The sequence below is a fragment of the Nerophis lumbriciformis genome, linkage group LG19, assembly GCF_033978685.3.
Source record: "Nerophis lumbriciformis linkage group LG19, RoL_Nlum_v2.1, whole genome shotgun sequence".
In the NCBI taxonomy this organism is placed as follows: domain Eukaryota; kingdom Metazoa; phylum Chordata; class Actinopteri; order Syngnathiformes; family Syngnathidae; genus Nerophis; species Nerophis lumbriciformis.
Genome location: NC_084566.2, coordinates 14274125 through 14296362, shown reverse-complemented (window position 1 = coordinate 14296362; position 22238 = coordinate 14274125). Strand labels below are relative to the sequence as shown.

Genomic DNA, 22238 nt, shown 5'->3' with positions numbered 1-22238 from the left:
TAAATATGAACAAAATAGTATCAATCTCATGAAGATTCCTGAGATATTTTAAGAGATAATGAGGAAGCGAGTCATGTGATCTGTGACGTACCATTAGGAACCGCAGATCCCTTCCTCATCAACAACAGACTTTGTGCGAGCCAACAACGATTGCTTTAGGAAAAATTATCATCCAGAACTTTGTATTTTTGAGCCCGAACACAAAGAAGATGAGAAATACATTTTATAAGCCGAGTGCTAAAGCTATGTAGCTTTATTGTAACACTGTAGCATCGGCAGCATTGCTAGGTGCTAAACATACAAACTAACCATAATAAAACAAACACTGTAATATTTCCACTCTCGCTGGTATGCCGACAGACGGGACGCTCACATAAATTTGTTTAGATGAAGATTTCATCACAATCTTCACGATGGGTTAAAAAAAAGAAGTTGCCGCAACTACGACTTTTTCACCATCTCGGGGGACGTCAAAGTTACCAGCCTGTCGGTCCATGGCCACATTTGTCTACTCCCAGGTGAGAGATGCATGAATCGAATCTAGAATGTACTTTTAGCAATTTGGGGCGAAGCAGAAGAAGCCGCTGGCTCAGTGTGTCAGCAATAGCAGCGTAAGCTATCAATGCTCCGCTAAAATAGGCCGTCTGTGTAAATGTTAATAATAACAATTTCACTCATATTTGGTCATGTAAATGTAGTATTGATGGCGGTTTCTGGATGTTTTTTTAGAGGGCTTAATGGGCTCAACAGAGGACCTTCGATTTTTGTTGACTCAATTGTTAGCTATTTATTTCAATCAATCAATCAATCAATCAATGTTTACTTATATAGCCCTAAATCACGAGTGTCTCAAAGGGCTGCACAAGCCACAACGACATCCTTGGCTCAGATCCCACATCAGGGCAAGGAAAAACTCAACCCAATGGGACAATGAGAAATCTTGCAAGGGACCACAGATGTGGGGTCGGACCCCCTCCTGGGCGACCGGTGCAATGGACGTCGAGTGGATCTAGCATAATATTGTGAGAGTCCAGTCCATAGTGGATCTAACATAATAGTGAGAGTCCAGTCCATAGTGGGGCCAGCAGGAGACCATCCCGAGCAGAGACAGGTCAGCAGCGCAGAGACGCCCCCAACCGATTTACGATTTTGAATGCATAAAAAAAGCCAAGCATGTGTTCATGTCTTACATAAGCATCTCTTTACAACTTTTGCGTATTTCCGGTATGACTGATCTGATAATATGGTCAGAGTGCAAAAGAGTTACTACCGTGACGTAGAATCTACAGAAATTGCCAAAGATATTCGAAGAGGAATATTCAAAATGGCCGACTAAATTTGTGACATATTGTGATGTTTAAACGGTATTTTCACATACTTTACGGATTGTATATACACTCGGATGTGGTTTAATGGATACAAAGACACACAATTCAGCATATAAAGTCAACTTGTTTTTCCACTTTGCTGCTACTTTAAACATGTTAAAGATGGTTTGCTGTCTAGATTGCAATTCTTTATTGCTTAACATGTTGTACAAATTATAGATGTGTGCTGCCTGTCAACAACATTGCAAAACAGCACAGGTTGGAGAGCATGATAAATTAATGTGGAGGGAAGTGAGTGTCTCCATGGTGACAACCGGTATACACGCAAATTCCTCATTTGACTAAAGCGGTCTCGCCAACTTTAGCATTTGTTATCAACATGCAGTCTGAATTACTAATAATAGTACACAAAAACAATACTTGTTTTGGCAGATTTCATGACATATTATGTTACGTAACACAAATATTCCAAACCTAAATGTCTTTTGCTGGGAGAAATATACAGTATACATTATTTTTATATTTGCAATATTTACAAGCTTAGATTTCAAGGAATGCTTCTAAAATGTCATTTGAAAGAGCTTTGTCGCACACACACACACACACACACACACATGCACACACACGCACACACACACACTCGCACACACACACACTCGCAAGCAGTACCACTTCTAATGTATTTTCTCTTATATACCTCTGTTTTTTTCGTAATGAGTTCCAAAAAGTGAGACAAAAAACACATCAGATAGACGTGTAACGTGTGTGTTACAGTCCGTTATGTCTGTTGTTGTCTTGTTCCCCTTTGGTTGTGTTTTGCTTGTAGATTTGGGCAGTGTGAGCATGATTGAGAACACGTTTTCCTATACGTCGCCTCTGTCACTGTATCCCAAGCACCAACTGGTTGCAATTAATGGCCAGCAGCGGGCAAAGATGGATTAAAACAAGAGTGTGAAAGAGCAAGCTAGAGTGCAACTGTCCTATTTTGACTGGCGGTACAGTCAAAGCACAGAAAACAGAAGCAAGACTATTCTCATGGAGATCAAGGTATAGACGTGCTGGAGAGAAGTCATTCAGGGATATTTTACAACCACCAACACCTTCTTCGCCTTCTTTCCACTAAACTGGTCACTTTCGACTGGTACTGCTGGTAGTTTCTTCGCAAATAGGATTAGGAAAAACTACAGCACAGATTAGCATGACATTTTGTGGTTGGGCTTCACATTTAATCGATATCAATATTTCAATTACTGCATTTATCAATGGCAAGAGGTTGATTTTTTTATTTTATTTTCTTTCTCCATCTTCCAATTAAATCAGAATTGTCGATGCTTGGCCTGCTGACCAATCAAAAGTGGTTACAGGAAACTGACTGCAGTCAATGCAGTCAGTGTGCTAAAAACAAAAAAACACTTGTGTTGTACTGCTGCGCAGTATCTGAAATAAGTTTTAATGGGGACAGTGTAAAATGGCTGAAGGAGCTTCTCCGGTTAAAGAAGTACGAGGCCTGTCAACTTAACTCAAAAAAGGTGAATGACAATGAGGCTACGACAAGCGGCCAAGGACAGTGTAAGCAAACCTGGGGGATGTATAGGTAAACCCAAATATCATTGAAAGTAAATTATTGCATATTGTTCTAATGCAGGTCTGGGCAATTATTTTGACTCTAGGGCCAAATTTTGAGAAAAAAAATGTGTCTGGTGGTCGGTATATCTATTTTTCGGAACACTAATACAAAACCTTACAATAATGTCTGATTGAGTGCAAAAAACTTTATGACCGGCTCAAAAAACGGAATGGAATTTTACATCTTTTTACTGAATGAGACACCCAGAATGTACATGAAAATAAAGAATGTGGGATTTACGATATTAACTATGAAGGATAAAACACTGAATATTGACAACATATGAACGTCACACCCCCTATCGATCAACATATTTTACAATCAAGCGAAACGCAACAAAAATGCAACAAACACAGTGAAATATGAACACGAAGGGTTAAAAAAAACAAACACCTACAATCTGATACATCTGATATATCACTAAGCTTTCGAACTTTGTTGTAAAAATCTCCTTCCGCGTCTGTCCCTGACACCCGCATTTCAGGCTGGCCGCTCTGTAAACACTCTGTGGAAACGCTCCCCGTCCACACTGCTTGGTACCTCGTCTGAGCTGCTGTGACTTAGATTACCATAGTAACTAATTAGATTACCATCAGTGAACACCAATACGGTTTTCGATCAAACAGGACTACTTCCATGGCAGTGATGGAACTGGTTGAGGAGGTAACCACTGCAATTGATAAGAAGGAGTTTGCTGTTGGCGTTTTTATTGACCTGAGCAAGGCCTTTGACACCATCGATCACACATTACTTTTAAACAAAATGCAGAGGTATGGTGTCAGATGTCTTGCTCATGATTGGTTGAAAAGTTATCTTGGTGGCAAAGAACAGTATGTGCATATGAACAATGTAGATTCAGATAAAAAGATTATAACACATGGAGTACCCCAAGGTTATGTACTGGGACCAAAATTGTTTTTATTGTATATTAATGATATCTGTAAAGTCTTTAAAAAACTCAACTGTATTATCTTTGCAAGCCTGTACTGTTCTGGGCAAGACCTTGGCCAGCTCCTAGAGACTGTAGAGAGTGAACTCCACATACTAAAGCAATGGTTTGATGCCAATAAACTATCAATCAACCTAAATAAAACAAAATATATGAGATAGGCTCCAGCACCCCCGCGACCCCGAACGGGACAAGCGGTAGAAAATGGATGGATGGATGGATGGATATCATTTTTGGAAATAGGAAAAATAACATACAGTGTCACATAAGAATTGATGATATGGAGATAGAAAGGGTGTATTCAATAAAATTTTAGGGAATAAAAACTCTGTAAATCAAAAGGCTCTTAACATGTTATATAATTATTTCGTACTCCCATATCTTAATTATTGTGTTGAAATCTGGGGTAACAATTATAAATCAAACATCAACACTATATTCTTACTTCAAAAGAAATACATTAGAATTGTAAATTGTGCGGATTATCATGACCATACCAATGCTCTGTTTATTAAATTAAAAACATTAAAACTGCACGATCTTGTTGACCTCAACACTGCTATTGTGACGTACAAAGCTCATAACCACATGCTGCCTCGGTGTCTACAGGAGAGGTTCAAACCCAGAGAGAATCCCTATGACCTCAGAGGTTCAGCTGTCTTTCAGAAAGCAAACATAAGAACGAGCTTAAAAAGTAGATGTGTTTCTGTCAGGGGGGTTCATCTGTGGAACAGCTTGGATGATTCCTTAAAATGTTCCAGTTCCATTCACACATTTAAAAAACACTTTAAGACCAATGTCTTGAAAAAGTATATCACTCTTGAATCAACACTGTAGTTAATACTATGAACAATGTTAATTACAAACTAAATGTGGGATATAAATAATAATGGAAGTATAATTGTTTGTATATAGTATATAATTGGTACAAAGGTTTAACTAACACATGTACAAGGATATTTCACATGTCTTTACTGTGTACATAATTGAACAGTGTTTATGTTGTGTACAAGGGGTATTTATAATATGTTGTGCAAAGGTAATTTCATATTTTTTGGAAGCTCATCTTGTATTTGACATTGTTTATAGGGTTAGGCACAATAAGTGTTTAACTTCAGCCTAAACCCTTTCGGTCTGCAACATTTTCAATTTATGAACGTACAACTGTTTGTTTATGTAAAACTGTTTGTTTATTTTGTTGACCACTGACCGAAGAAATAATAAACTAAACTAAAATCACCATAGTAACTAATTAGATTACCATAGTAACTAGTATATCATGCAAAAGCGCAGATTCCTACCATTGAAATACTTTGTATAGTTCAAGACTTAGAGTCATTTGAAAACATCACTGCACATCATAATGGCAGCTACAGTTTACATCTTAAAGATCTAAAAAACTTATTTGGGAATGTCCGGCGGGCCAGATTGAAAAGCTTGCGGCCCCCGGGCCTTAATTTGCCCAGGTCTGATCTAATGCATAAATTGTTATAACTATACCTCTGCGTAACATTGTAAGTTTATTAGCATTAGGAACCAACACACCGGTCTTTCCCCGTGTCCCACCGTGGTTACAGTGAAGCCAAGTGCTCCATACGCTTCATCGTATTCTGGTACGGCAAAAAAGGGCATGATTCCCAAGGTCACACGTACCCTCCTGGCATTGCACAGCGCCCCCCTAAACTTAAACTTTATTATATAATAATGCAACAAATATAATATCATTAATTTCAAACTTTTTAAAATAAAATAAAATAAATATCTGTTTGACTTATATCAAAGCAAGCTATTCATCAAATTGTACTGTAGAAATGACAATAGATTTTACAGTAAAAAAAAAAAACTGTCAAGTCAGTTGTCAGGATTTTACAATTAAAAAAAAAACGGTAACACTTTAGTATGGGGAACACATAATCACCATTAATTAGTTGCTAATTAACATGCAAATTGGTAACATATTGGCTCTTAATCAGTCATTATTAAGTACTTATTAATGCCCTATTCTGCATGGCCTTATTATACAACCAGTAAGTCATTAACTAAGAGTTAACTAACCCTAACCCTTATTGATTATTAGTAACCCTAACCCTGACCCTAACCCCAACCTCAACCCTAACCCCAACCCTAAATCTAACCCTAACCCCTTATTGTTCCCCTAGTGTCCAAACAACTCTAAATTAAGTATTTGTTACTTTAATAAGCAACTAATTAATAATGAATATGTTCCCCATACTAAAGTGTTACCAAAAAAACTATAGTACCGTTTTTCCATTTACAGTAATATGCTGTAAAAACCATCGTACAGTTTACGTTGAAGTTGTGGGCACTCAGCTGCCAGTTGTTTTTTTTTACTCCATCCATCCATCCATCTTCTTCCGCTTATCCGAGGTCGGGTCGCGGGGGCAGCAGCTTAAGCAGGGAAGCCCAGACTTCCCTCTCCCCAGCCACTTCGTCCAGCTCCTCCCGGGGGATCCCGAGGCGTTCCCAGGCCAGCGGGAGAGATAGTCTTCCCAGCGTGTCCTGGGTCTTCCCCGTGGCCTCCTACCGGTCGGACGTGCCCGAAACACCTTCCTAGGGAGGCGTTCGGGTGGCATCCTGACCAGATGCCCGAACCACCTCATCTGGCTCCTCTCGATGTGGAGGAGCAGCGGCTTTACTTTGAGCTCCCCCCGAATGACAGAGCTTCTCACCCTATCTCTAAGGGAGAGCCCCGCCACTCGGCGGAGGAAACTCATTTCGGCCACTTGTACCCGTGATCTTGTCCTTTCGGTCATGACCCAAAGCTCATGACCATAGGTGAGGATGGGAACGTAGATCGACCGGTAAATCGAGAGCTTTGCCTTCCGGCTCAGCTCCTTCTTCACCACAACGGATCGATACAGCGTCCGCATTACTGAAGACGCCGCACCGATCCGCCTGTCGATCTCACGATCCACTCTTCCCCCACTCGTGAACAAGACTCCGAGGTACTTGAACTCCTCCACTTGGGGCAAGATCTCCTCCCCAACCCGGAGATGGCACTCCACCCTTTTCCGGGAGAGAACCATGGACTCGGACTTGGAGGTGCTGATTCCCATCCCAGTCGCTTCACACTCGGCTGCGAACCGATCCAGTGAGAGCTGAAGATCTTGGCCGGAGGAAGCCATCAGGACCACATCATCTGCAAATAGCAGTGACCTAATCCTGCAGCCACCAAACCAGATCCCCTCAACGCCCTGACTGCGCCTAGAAATTCTGTCCATAAAGGTTATGAACAGAATCGGTGACAAAGGGCAGCCTTGGCGGAGTCCAGTTTTTTTTTACTGAAAAATATTTTTTTCTCACAGTGTATATAATACAAACATAATAATCAAATGCACACCAATTATTTTTTATAATATCATGAGGTGAATTCTTATACATTTATATTCATAAATTATATTCGGTTACAAGCGGCACTCTTAGGGCAGCCATAACTGCAATGTGGCCCTCAGTGTATATGTGTTTGACACCCCTGAGTTACGTGAATAAAATCTAAAAATTGCAAATCGAATCACGATTGCAATTTTTGGACAAAAAAAGTAAATCACAATTAGTGCAGCCCTAGCTTATAACTTATAGCATAGCATAGTCAGAACCCGTTTGGCTTGCAGGTGGAAATAAAAACGTGTTATGAGAAGATCCCTTAAAAATCTTAATTCAATTGTTATCTCAATCAAAACAAAAACTAGTGGTGTCCCGAAACAACTTTTTCATTACCGATACCGAAAATGGAACCTTCTGTATTGGCTGATATAAATATTGACCCAAGAATACAGTACTTCGGCAAAAATACATACTGGTATTTTGTAGTGTGGAATGTTACAAAAGGTTGGATCAGAACATTAACTTATTTATTATGAACAATCTGGAATGGACGCATGCTTTCTTTAAGGCCTTGTTCACATTGCAGTTCAATTCCCATTTTTTGCACATATGCGGATTTTTTTCATGTCTTTGTGAACAGTGCAATTCTGAATTGTTCATATCCGACCCAGACCTCTTTCAATTGTGGATATACAGTAAATCTAATATGCATGTGACGTGTCGTCAATGTGAAACGCTCCTGTGATAAGCATCTTAATTGTTCGCCAAAATAGACGGTTACAAACTAAATAGTTGACCACGAAGCAGGAAACAGGTGAAAATAATTTGTTTTAGGAACTCCCATGAAAGTTCCACCAATCCTGTCTCCGACTGCTCGCCCACAGACACGCTCTTCAAGCAGATATCAAAGCAAATTATCCCGTAAAACTGCCCAAGCCAAAATACTTGTCGTCTTCCTTCCTAATCTTTCTGCACGCAATAATTGAGTTCAGAAAATGTTTACGTTTAATTGCCACAAATTTGACAGTGCTGAGACCGACGAGAGCATGTTTACTTCCGTTTACATTGCAGTGCGTGTGACATCATGACGTCATGTCCGCATGCGGGTCAGATTGCATTCACATCGGACATCGCTTTTTTTTTGTAATGTATACGGCCTCTAAAAAAAATCTGATTTCACAGAAAAATCGGAATTGGACCTCCGACCCTGCAGTGTGAACGTAGCCTTAGTTGAAGTGGAGTGGTATTTTTATTTAATTTTTTGGCGAATAATTTGGTAAATTAAGCTCATGGCGGAGGTAGTTGAATGATGCAGATACGTTTGTTACTGGATACTTCCTAATACGCTTCTGCCTTGGAGACTTTGTGTCTGTAAGTATTATGAAACTATAAATATTTTATACTTGTTTAAATTGACAAGCGTTTTACTAAGGACACTAAGTGTTTGATTTACTAAAGGTTTGCGTGTACTAAAGCACGTGCAAACCTGATAGCACACACAAAACTGATCAACTAAAAGTGTAGATTGTGTCTGTTAAGTGAGCAGAATAAGGCGTGCAATCCATTTTGCGTCTCTGTCTTCATTAACATGCAAAATATATGCTGACCATCAAAACGCCCACAATACTGAGAAGATGTAAATATAATTATTTGGTAGTCGCAATGTGATTTATCAACACTCATCACTGTTGTGCGATCACTATTTTGAGTTTTATTTCGCACATTTGAAAATTTTTGGCAAATAATAATAAATTAGTTTAGTCATGACGGAGGAAGTTGAATGATGCAGATACGTTTGTTTGCTTCCTAATACACTTCTCCCTTGGAGACCTTGTGTCTGTAAGTAATATGAAACTATAAATAATTTCTACTTTATTTGATGGATTCCCAGTGCTGTTTACCGTGTGGTGTTTGTATCTTAACCAGGCCATTACAGTATTACGTATGTCTAGCTAGTGTGCTATTGTTTGCCTCGCTGCTGTGTAGCTGCGCGCTCTTAATCGCGTATAACCTATGATGTTTACCTTTTCACTAAAATACAAGAAAAGGACATCTAGATGGTGACTGGCTGTCCAGATTTGCACGTGTAAACCCGCTGCCGGACTGCTTGTTTTGCCGATATCGCACTGATATACCGCCGCCACTAGCAGAAACTAAAAATCAATTTCCACCTGGGTCTAGGGAAATAAACCACACCTGTCCTGACATTCCAATGTAAACAAACAACTTTCACACAGAAAGTCCACGTAAATGATTCATTAGAATTTAGAAGAAGCGAGGAGGATTAACATGCATCGAAAATACGATGTCCAATAATGGCTGCCATACTTTGGCCGCCTCTGTGTTGTCTGTCAGATGTCACCCAAGGCGAGGGGCGACGGATTCATTAACGCCGACACTTTAATTGGCCACAATCAGCGAGTGCCTGACAAATATTTTGGACGCTGAATGTTGCATTAGCACAAATGGAATCCCAGCATTGCAGTGGGCCAAATGTGACACCTTAACTTGCATTGTGGATACATACTTTACACAACAGCGGCCAATAATAGAGCAAAGGACTGGATGCAACCCAAATTGATTTTGAATAGGCAGCCTACACAACACATGTCCAGTTATCTAATCCCTGGAGGTAACACAATAAATCCTGTTGCAAGCCCACTAAAGATTGAGAGAGCCAAATTAAGTTTATTTTTTCCAGTTAATTCTTTAAGTAAGCCTTGTCTTTTTGTATTTCCACCCTGGCATCTCCAGCTTGACGCCAGGCAGCAGGGAGGAGTAATTATTTATTTATTTCTCATTTCGGAGCTCCGAGAGAAAATGAAAATTAACAAATCACAGCAATCTTATTTAATGCTTGGTAAGCGTTTCTAGAGATGGGATTTATGGATCTAACCCTAACCCAAAAGACTGAATCGCTATGGTTGTTTTTTTTTTAATTGTTTTTTTTAATCAAGGAAAACATTCACTGGTAGTAGTTATCAGATAAAATGTGGATGTGAATAATATACATTTACACAAATAAAACTCTATTGGTGGGTATTATTCTGAAATAATGACTATAATTTTTGTTTTGTTTTCAGTTCAGTTCATTTATTTATTTCATTCATAAAAAAATCAAACAAAGAAATAAAATGAAAATAAAACAACATAATATAAATATAGATGAGGCAATTCCTGAAGGAGTTGCGTGTGAATGCTCCAATGCTGAAGTTGAACTGAAAAGCTGATAGAATGTAGTATGAATGTAAGAACAGTTTGAATGTTGAAATGGTTTGAATGTCGAAGAGTTTCAATTTCCAGGAAAAACGGAATTTAGTTTGGAACTTGGGAAAGTGTTAGTTGGATGAGTGGAATGTGTTGAAGTTGGAATGTTTTGAAGAGGTTGAAAAATGTGCAAATTGTGGAAGTTTAAAAAATGAACAATTCATTTTGAGTGGGGAAAATGTCCCTGAAAACTGGAAATTCTTGGAAATTGTTGAAGGAGAGCACACGATTCCTGAACAGGCTGAATATTTTGGAGTTAGAACGGTTTGAATCGGAAGAAAAATGTGGGAGTTGTGGTACTTGGAAAAATGTCCCATTCTTTTCAACAGGAATTTCCTGGAAATTTGGGAATTTCGGGAGTTTTTTGGAAAATGTTAAAAGACTTGAATTTTCTGAATGAGTTGAAATGGTTGGGGTTGGAATGTTTCAAATCGCTCGAGAAATGTTGAAGTACTAACATTTTTAATTGAGAAATGGTATTAAGGAATTCAAGAAATTTCAGGAAAACCAGGATTTTTTTCAGTTAAATAAACAACTTAGTTTTTTTTTCCCTGATTAAGAGGAATGTTTGGTCGGTAGAACGGTTAAAGTGGGTTGAAAAATGTGGAAGGAGTAGTCGCCAGAAAAATGGGTCAAAAAAGGGTTTGAAAAAAAGGGAATTGTGGGAATTCCTGGAAAAAAAAATTTACCTAGAAAAATGATAGTTAGAATTTCCAGGATGAGTGAAATATGTTGAAGGTGGGAAAATGTGGAAATGGTGGAAGTTTGAGAAATGGCCAATTCATTTTGAATGGGAAAAATGTCCCGGAAAACCTGTAATTCTGGGAAATCTGGTAATTTTTAGAATTTGTCAAGGGAAAGCCTTCGAAGCCCAAATAGGCTGAACAGTTTGAAGTTGGAAGGGTTTGAATCGGATGAAAAATGCTTTGGAGCATTCACACAATTATGAATGAAAAATACTAGTACCGGTATATTGTACAACCCTAGGGTATGCTTAACTACATTAAAACAAAGAACCATACAAATAAATAAAATAAAATAAAAAATATTGAAATATAAAAATTAATTCAAAAGTGACTCAAAATAATGCAATGTTTCCTTTGACTCTGATTTTCTAGTCTAGTTGCCGGTCGGGTGACAATGTGCATACAACAAAATTGCTCCCAAACAAACGGCTTGCAACTGTGCATTGCTTCTCATTGTTTACTTAAAAGAGCCGTTTATAAGACCCAATGCAATCAAAAACATCACATCTCGAAGTGCTTTGAGGCCATGCCAGGACAGGATTTTATTCTATGCGGAATCATAAGGAAATATATATTTTTTAGGATGGACGGCAACGATGAAATGACCGCTTCATTCTCAGCAACAAACACATCCAGTGACCTCATGTAACCTCCCTTGTGCCCTGTTATTTTTGGCTTACCTCATTTCAACCTCCATTGTCTTTTACCTACAGCAGGGGTGTCAAACTTGTTTTCATTGAGGGCCACTTCGCAGTTATGGCTGCCCTCAGAGGGCCGCATTTAACAATGAGTAATATATGAATATATTTATATATATATATATATATATATATATATATATATATATATATATATATATATATATATATATATATATATATATATATATATATAAAATACATTAACAATATTTTTTTACATAAGCTGCAAGAAAAATATTTACATTTTACTTTAAAAACTGGAAGCTCAGTCACCAGAATTTTACAGTAAAAGCAGTGGGTTTTTCACAGCATATAAAAAAAATGTAATAAATGGAATGGAATGGAGAAACAATACCTCAGTTTTTAGTGGTACAATTCAAGTACCAGAGCTGCCAGTTTTTTTGTTTTTTATCGTAAAATCTTGTTGTTTTAATGTTTTTTGTTTGTTTTTCAATGTTATAGTGTCTTACTGTATATGGAAAAAAACAGTACTACTGTTTTTTGAGTTTATTTTACGGTAAAAAAACAAACTCAGTCAGCGGATTTTAACCGTAAAATTTATTGTCAATTGTACAGTCTACAATTTGATTGATAATTTGTTTTGAAATCATAAGTCAAGCAGATATTTATATTCTATTTATCTTTATTTTAACAAAAAGTATTTCTGGAATACATGATAATATTTTGATTTTGATAATATTGAATTTGAAAAGATATGCAATTGCATGCAGTACATGATTTTTAATGTCAAAAGGGAAAGAACAAATATATTTAGTAAGAAAAAATTAATCATTTTATTAACACATATTATTTCCAGGCTTTCGCCTAATGTGGCGGGCCAGATTTGGCCCCCGGGCCTTGAGTTTGACACCAGTGACCTACACTGAGCTTAAAGGGGAACTGCACTTTTGGGGGGAATTTTGCCTATCATTATGTAAGACAAGAACACGTGATTTTTCAATGCATTCTCACTAGCAAGTAAATACGATCAAAAGTCTGCTTACATAGGAGCCTATGGGCTGTAAAGCACTTAAAAAAATATCCATACACCTCCATTAGGATTTTGTATACACACTACAAGTATATATGTATTGAAATAACATGCACATTTATAATAACATTTAATATGTATGTATTTTTCTCATTTTAAGCATACGACAGCGCATCACTGACGACTACCCAACAAACATAATAAAACATTAGAGGGCTTAATGGACGGAATAAAGGACCTACCATTGACTCCATTGTAATCTGACTTTTATTTACGTTTATTTATGAGTTAGAATGCGTTAAACAAAAATACATCCGGCTTCTTGTCTCTTATAAGTATTGTGAAAAAAAAAAAAGTGCAGTTCCTCTTTACACATCTTACCTTTCGCTTTGAAACAGAACTTTATCTGCGACATACTGTATATAATATATAATACAGTGTACAAGAAAGTTTGTTTCCACCCTGTTAGTTTTCTGTTTATTCCGTTTAAGCGTCAGCTCTGCATAATTCTGAAAAGGTATTTAAAGCCCATGTGGAGAGCTGGAGGTGTAAAGTTGCATTTAGCACTCATGTGAACTTGTGATTTTTACTGTGAGCTGGCAAAGATATTTGCTGTGGAAATTAGCATTTGTGTGAAGAATAATTTACTTGAAGGCAATTGGTATATTCGGGGGTGCCATTCCAATGCTGAAACCTGCTGTGAACTACATGTATAATAAACACTCATAGGTAGGAGAGTCACACCTTATTAATTATTTGACCTTTAAATATCAGTGATCAAACTAACCCTTAAGTAGTCATTAAATTCAAGTACACGTTTGTCTAAAAATAACAACTAAAGCTGGGTACAAATTAATATTATTACCGTATTTTACGGACCATAGGGCGCACCGGATTAAAAGGCGCACTGCCGATGAGTGGGTCTAGTCAGGTCTTTTTTCATATAAAAGGTGCACCGGATTATAAGGCACATTAAAGGGGTCACATTATGATTTTTTTTCTAAATGTAAAACACTTCCTTGTGGTCTACATAACATGTGATGGTGGTTCTTTGGTCAAAATGTTGCATAGATTATGTTTTACAGATCATCTTCAAGGCGCTTTCTGACAATCGCTTCAGGATGCGCCGTTTTGTGGGCGGTCTTATTTACGTGGCTCATCTTCGGCAGCGTCTTCTCCCCGTCATCTTTGTTGTAGCGGTGTAGCGTGCAAGGACGGGTGTGGAAGAAGTGTCAAAAGATGGAGCTAACTATTTTAATGACATTCAGACTTTACTTAACACCTTCTCATCCGTGGCTCAAAAATGCAACATCAATGCCGGAAATTTTTAGAAAATTAAAGGATTTTAAGTGCGTCTTATAGTCCGAAAAATACAGTACATTGTTGCCTGAGAAAGGTCAATTGTTGACAGCAATAGACTTTCATTTAGTGCAATTTTGTCAGATTTCAAATGTATCTTTCCAAAAACCGTATATTATATTGTTTTTCCACTCTGAGCCAGTCTTTCAAAACTACCTAAAAAAACAATCATTAAAATAATTTCAATAAAATGTATTTCAAGGTTTGTTATTGCTATTATTAGACCCTGTGAAGAAAAAATCTAATTATAATGCATTTATATTTATTAATTTTATTTATTTTAAGACAAAAACTCACACTCTTGGTGTGAAGTTTTCAATGGTTGAAATCTGCGCTTTTGAGTGTTATAGGAGTTATTACGGTAATCTACGTCACAGCAGCTCAGACCAGGAACAAAGTAGCAACTCTATCGGACATTGTGACTTTTGGTATTAGTGTTACTGAAAAAAAGGAACCCAAACACACATACTGTACAGCAGATTATATATATATATATACAGTGTTTCCCACAGGACAGGCATCTATTTGTGGTGGTGTGGTTGGGGGGCGGCGGCAGCGGCGATGACCAAGAAGAACGCGGAGTTGGAATATAATTACAACATTTTATGTACATATTTATATACAGATTTGAACAATTAGTGATGCACTGAAATATATTTATTAATTGTGGTTCTTACAAAAAATATATCTTATAAAATATAAAAGCTAAAATGTCTCTTAAAGCTCTGCCCCTTTAATTAGTGAATACTAAATAATTTAACTTTGGCCTACTACTACAACCATATTATTTACCAGCAACATGAAGTGAAACAGGGGCAGAGGTGTAATGCCACAGTCAGTCAACCTCCTCCTCCTCTTCCTCCTCCTGCTGCTGCTGAACAGGTCGCACCTGTGGTCCGGACTGTAGGCCTACCTCCTCTCCAAGTCCAGCCCTTTTCGGCCGTTGAAAATATTTTTCTATACTCATCTGTGTGAAGGAGTGAACATCCAACATTAGAATTTATTACTAACGAGCAGAACCGCTCTATGTACAGTGCCGTCTAACCTTAAGTGGCAGCAGCTCAACACATGCAGGGTTCAACGTTAAGGTTTTTTTCTACTTGCCTGACTTCTCAAATCTACTTGCCCCAATATTTTTACTTGTCCTGCCTAGGTTTTTTTCTGGCTGCGTAGTGCTCATGGCTTATATGTTACTAAAATTCTTCCCGTTGACTATTTACAACACTACACAGTATTTATTATTATTATTATTATCTATAATTACATTTAAATGGCATTGCATACATGTAAAATTAAATGCTATTTCACATTTTTTGACCAGTAGCAGTTACACTCATCTGAACAGGTCAGCCACCTGTTTAAAGCCCGATCACAGTTGAAATCTTGAAATGAAGGGCCTTTAATGGCCAAAACATTAACCTGGACTACATTTTAACAGCTGGTTGGCTCAGATTTTATTCTTTTCATTGCATTCACATGCTGCAGTGGACAGTGGACAATTTAGCTTCAGTCCACGTGTGTTTATTGACAACAGGGTTATAACCTGGACACATTAGCTCGTCGGTATGAAAACACGTGACTGTTACTACGTGCGTCTGCCCCGGCCCCCGAGTCAAACAGCGGCGGTGTTAATGAAGCAGCGTCAGGCTGCTCACCGTCAGTGAAACGCTCGATGAAATCGCGGATTAACGTTAAATATATGACGAGCCGCGAGCGATGCAGCTATAACCTTTCTACCTATAACACCTGTAAAAATGAAGCAATGCTACCACGCTAGCAAGCGTTAGCTAGCCGGCTATGAGCCACCAAGCTGCTAACTATCGCCAAAAGGCACCATTTAAGTTTTTTTCCCCATGGCATCCTGGATCAAGGCTTTCAGCAGCTTTTGGACGTTTGAGGTAGAAACGTAGGAAGCGCCATCATTATGAAAAGTAGCCGGCGAGTATTTTGATCCCGTCCGTCCGTCCGTCCCTCTTCTTCTTCTTCTTCTGGCCCACCAGGTGAATTAAGTGCTATTGGCGGAGTTACAATGCATAGTAGGCTACCGCCACCTACTGCACCGGAGGTGTAACTACAAGCAACATTCACAGACAGTCCCATTGCTTTTATGAGCGGTCGAGCGAGTCAAAAGCCGAAAAATCCATTTGTGGCGGACGTAATTCTTTCGTGGCGGGCCGCCACAAATAAATGAATGTGTGGGAAACACTGATATATATATATCATTTACACACACATACACCATGGCCCCCCTAGACACATTTTCTCTCTCAATGTGGCCCCCAAATCAAAATATTTGCCCAGCTCTGCATTAGATGGTCAAAAATGGCATTTTCAATGATTTTCTGTGAGTTTTTGTTGCACAAATCAGACTTACCGTATATTGGCTAATGGCTAGCAAATAAAACACTGAATGGCACAAAATGTCCCAAGTATCTCCTGAGGGTGACAATTATTGTAGTCAACCTCACCCAACTTGTTCACTGCTCCCACGTTTACCAGAGTTTAATCATATTTTTATTTTTAGCAACTGATCACAACAATATCCGCCTGGCTGGAGCCTAATCAGATCAAACACTGCCCACCCTTCTCTAAAATATAATAATGAAAGCAAGGAGTAAATTGAGCCGCACGCTGTTTATGTTCTAATTAAAGTCCACCCCGACGACATAAATCCCGTCTGCGTCTGATCTGGACGGCTCTCAGAGGGGGGCTCTATCAGTAGGGAGGCACAAAAGTAATCAGCAAAACTCCTTTCAGATGGTATCCATATTTAGACAAACACACACACACACACACACGCACACACACACACATACACACACACACACACACACACACACACACACACGTACACAGTGTGTTACGCAACAAGAATGTCGTCTCTATTGCATTTAATCCCCTGGAGCAACTTAATCCTGAGGCTGAGCAAACTTTCCTTCCCAAAACTTGCTGTTTTTCTAAACAAGGCATGTGAAAAAGGAAACAAGGAAACTGATTGTGATAATAATTTCTAATAACAATTATAAAGTTTGAGTTTTGTTTGATTTTATTTCATCATGTATTTTTTCATTTAAAACAAAAAACAAAAAAAACAATTATATGTATTATTGTTGCAATGACAATTGATACCTTGGATGGCATTGTTTATTTAAAAAAATGCATTTAATATATTTAAAAGGCTGAATATTTATTGAATTTTCTACAATGACTATACAAAATAAAATGTAAATAAAAGCAAATATAATTATAATGGAAGATTTTTGTTTAATTTTATTTCATTGTGTATTTTTTATTTCAATTATTATTTGTAAAAAAACAAAAGAACAACAACAAAACAAATTCATAATTACGATAAAGACGATAGATAACCCTTTAGGCATGTACCGTAAAAAAAAATGTTTAAACACATTTATTCTATTTAAAATGTTTAATATATATATTGAATTTTCTACGTTGACTATACAAAATACAAATAAAAAAATAACTATAATGCTAGATTTTTGTTTAATTTTAATTAATTGTATATTTTCTATTTCAATCATTATTTGTAAAACAAATAAAAAATAAAAAATTTATAATCATTATTACTACAATGACAATAGATACCCCTTTATGCATGTTTTTTTTTTTTTAAACACATTTATTATACTGTATGTTGAATATTTATTGCATTTTCGACATCAAATAAACAAAATAGATGAATGATAATAATAAATACATGTATTTTGTTTCATTTATGATTTGGCCACGCATGGGTTTTTCTGATCTACTTCTTATGATACAATTATTAGGAACATTTCCATTACAATGATAGATTTTTTTCAATCATACCTAGCAGACACAGTAGATCAAAGCAAGCAATATAATCATATTATAATTTCCAACTATGACATAAAGTTGGAATTACAGACATCATATGGTATTAAGGTATAGTTTATGGTGTGTTTTTGGGAGTTTTTTTGCACCCAAAAAGTGTTAATACTCTAAGTAATGTACTTATTACGCTCCAGCTGTAACGTGCATCTTTGTTGTAAGTTTTCATTAACAAATTTGGAGAAATTGAAATTGCCATGTAAAATTGCTAATGCTAAATCAGTAGCATGTTAATAGCAAAGGCAAAGCATTTGTGGAAAAGTGGAGGCTTGTTTTACTCACGTCGGAGCGTTTTTTGAGTCAACTGATTTGTTGGCATGGAAAATTGCAACATTACCTGGAGGTAGTTTGGCTAAGTCTGCTCTTATTAGAGTGGTCGCTAAGTGCCTAAGCGCAAAGAGCCCGCTAACCCTAGTACGGTATATGGTATGTACGGTATGGTATGTGGTATACGGGGCGTATTGTGGCGACCCATCAGCGTTCCTGTTCTGTACACTGTTTGTCTAATCTTGAACGGGTTTGTGCTGAAAACAACGTTTCTTTGTACTTGTGCAATGACAATAAAGACCATACCGTATTGTCTTTAAAAATGCAGAATATTTTTTGGTCCAATTTTAATGGAATAATTTAAGAATGATTTTGGTAGAATGATTTACCGTATTTTCCAGACCATAGGGCGCACCGGATTATAAGGCGCACTGCCGATGAATGGTCTATTTTCGATCTTTTTTCATATATAGGATTGTAGATTATGTGGATTATAGGGCGCATTAAAGGAGTCATAATTTATATATTTTTTTTTTCTAAATGTAAAACACTTCTTTGTGGTCTACATAACATGTAATGGTGGTTCTTTAGTCAAAATGTTGCACAGATTATGTTTTACAGATCATCTTCAAGCCGCTTTTTGACAGTCGCTTCAGGATGCGCTGTTTTGTGGGCGGCCTTATTTACGTGGCTCACCTTCGACAGCGTCTTCTCCCCGTCATCTTTGTTGTAGCGATGTAGCGTGCAAGGACGGAAGTGGAAGAAGTGTCAAAAGATGGAGCTAACTGTTTTAATGACATTCAGACTTTACTTCAATCAATAACGAAGCAGCATCTCCTCATCCGGAAACAACAACAAGGCCGGAAATGTGTCCTGTGAAAAACCGTCCGACCGGAACTCTCTAATAACTAAAGTTCCTTGGGTGAATAATGTAAACTCACTACACCGGTATATTTTAACGCTTTCATGGCGAGTTTACTGAGAGATATAAGTAAGAACTTTACACTACTTTATATTAGAAATGGCAACAGCGGAGGATGAATACCACATAAGAAGATAGAGAAAAAGAAGAAGCTTATCGACTACGGTGTCGGCACGGACTACAAAGGCGGACGCGCACAATTTTTTAGGATTCATGCAGATGCCAAATACAGATCAGCAGGTACCATAAGGTAAGAAAAGTTGCTTTTGCATAATATTGTGAAACAAAACGCCAGATAATATGTCTTACCTTATACACACACCATAATAATACTTAATATTTAATGTGCCGACAATCCATCAAGCAGTGCAGCTTCATAGCTTACCAAAGTCGTACTAAAACATTGTGATGGATTTTTGAGTGCTGTGTGTAATGTTCTATATTTTCTATGGAACATATAAAATGTTGGTGTTGTTTACTTGAGTCATTTTGCCATCATAGTGCAGACTACATGTATCTCTTATGTTTGACTGCCATCTACTGGTCACACTTATCATTACACCATGTACCAAATAAAATGGGTTCGAGGTCGCTAAGCAAAACCAGAATTATTCCGTACATTAAGCGCACCGGGTTATAAGGTGCACTGTCGAGTTTTGAAGAAAAAAAAATATTTTGAGTGCGCCTTCTAGTCCAGAAAATACAATAATTCTGTGGTTATATTTATGGATCAGTCATGCTGGGGTACACCAACAATACAAATGTTTATATTTTTATGAAAAACGTATTCGACACACCTTTTTGGCATTCCAAAAAACATTCATTAGGGCTCATACCAAATGGAGTGTCGAGCTAATGCAACTTCCATCTATTTTAGGGAGCGGTCCATCCGGGATCCATCCATTTAATGGAGCTGGAAAGTGGAAATGTGTTTCTCTGGAGTTCCTCAACTACTTGTTTCACTGTCCAACTTCCTGAGAAGCATAATAATCAGCAACTGCCTCCCAGTGAAACATCATTTGCATGCATGACTACCAGAGAAATCTACTTGCAATCGTTTCATTTGCCTCATTCTCCAGCAGGAAGCCAAAACATCACTAGCCCTTTTTTTTTTTGGCCCTCCGGGGAGCAGCTGAGACTTGATGACCCAAAAGTTGCACACTTGTGGCCCATTATCCCATTCTTAGTGAGTCCCTAATTGGATCTTTTATGTCAGTAGATGTTGGCTTGGTTCTGTTTAATGATCCTCAACGGCAAATCTTTAAATGCCGTATTCTCTCCATGCTGTTGTTCAACGTGTCTATGCACTGTCGGCTTGAAGTGCCTAAACGGGTCTGATGCCACTGTGATATGTAGTCTATGTAAGCATAGTAAAATCCTACCTGACATTATCATGCCGCTGGATGTAAATTTTGTGAAAGATCCTTTCAGGGGGCTTCAGGAAGTCCTCCTTCATCTCCATAGCTACATTCCTGGGCAACAAACTCATGAGCAGGCGCTCCTGAATATGTGTTTGGTTGCAAAAAAAAAAGAAAAGTAGAATGTACATCATCGTGATTTCATCGTGCGCAAAGTGTGACCGTGTGTACCTGTTTCTCGTTCTCGTCCTCCATGCGCAGTTTCTCTTCGATGCAGTTGCGAGCCTGCAAGAAGGCCTTCCTCTGCGCTCGCTCGGTCAAGATGCGCACGAACAGACCCGACAGGTTGACACTGGTGAACAGCACCGTGTTGGCAACAAGCTGGAGTCAAAGGAGGAGGTACAACTTGACTGTCATGCTAATGGTAAGAAGGAGGAAATGTCTCTGCCATGGGTTTGCAAGGGCTGTTTTGCCATCATGTCAGGTTTAAAATGAAAACATTATTGACAGTGCAGTGGATAAACTGCACTGTCACACAAATTAAGGCCCGGGTGCCGCATGTGGCCCATTAAGCTTTTCAATCTGGCCCGTCGGACATTCCCAAAATTATTTTTAGATCTTTAAGATGGAAACTGTAGCTGCCATTATGATGTGCAGTGATGTTTTCAAATGACCGTAAGTCTTGAACTATACAAAGTATTTCAACGGTTAGAATCTGCGCTTTTGCATGATATACTAGTTACCAGAGGTGTGGACTCGAGTCACATGACTTGGACTCGAGTCAGACTCGAGTCATGAATTTGATGACTTTAGACTCGACTTGACAAAATGTAAAAAGACTTGCAACTCGACTTAGACTTTAACATCAATGACTTGTGACTTCACTTGGACTTGAGCCTTTTGAATTGACATGACTTGACATGACTTGCTACTTTCCCCAAAACCCAAAGATGAAAAAGTTATTCGGGAGCGCTCCGTATTTTTCATTGTGTACTTGTCTATCAGCGTTGCGTGTGTCAGCTGGTGTGCTCTCAGTACAACAGCCAATCAAATTAGATCTACTTTGTTTTCATCACACAGCATTCATCCAATCAAATTGCAGGACAACCAACGAAGAAGACATGTCCAAACCACACGCCAGTGAACAAAAAATGATACCTAAAATAATTTCGTTTGGGTATAAAAATTACGAGGTGGTCAACACAAAACGGTTTGCAATATGCAACACATGCGGTTCGAAAATTACTGACGGAGAGGAAACAACTTCCAACTTCGTCCGGCATTTGAAGTTGCACAAAGAACGGTAAGTTTTGAATGTAAGATAACGTTTATTGGCTAAGTAACGTGACTTTTATTTGCTGTGTAGTTAAATCAGTGAGGCTGTAAACTCACTGCTAACGTTATAACGTTATTGCAAACACGGGAATCTGTTGCAGTTCACTACCTTATTCATACTTTTTGTTCAGTGATTTTTTTTAAGCAGGCTTAGTCAATATATCACACGT

At 38.0% G+C, this 22238-nt stretch overlaps 1 protein-coding gene across 2 annotated transcripts in view; it reads right to left on the bottom strand.

The window, feature by feature from the left end:
* LOC133618811 (adenylate cyclase type 1-like) overlaps positions 1-22238 on the bottom strand; it is a 137223-nt gene that overhangs the window by 70596 nt on the left and 44389 nt on the right. For both annotated transcript variants that reach the window (XM_061979544.2, XM_061979545.2), the window contains exons 2-3: positions 20965-21114; positions 20758-20876 (exon numbers count right to left, since the gene is read on the bottom strand). In XM_061979544.2, the coding sequence (XP_061835528.1) occupies positions 20758-20876; positions 20965-21114 (269 nt within the window). The remainder of the gene's footprint in view (positions 1-20757; positions 20877-20964; positions 21115-22238) is intronic.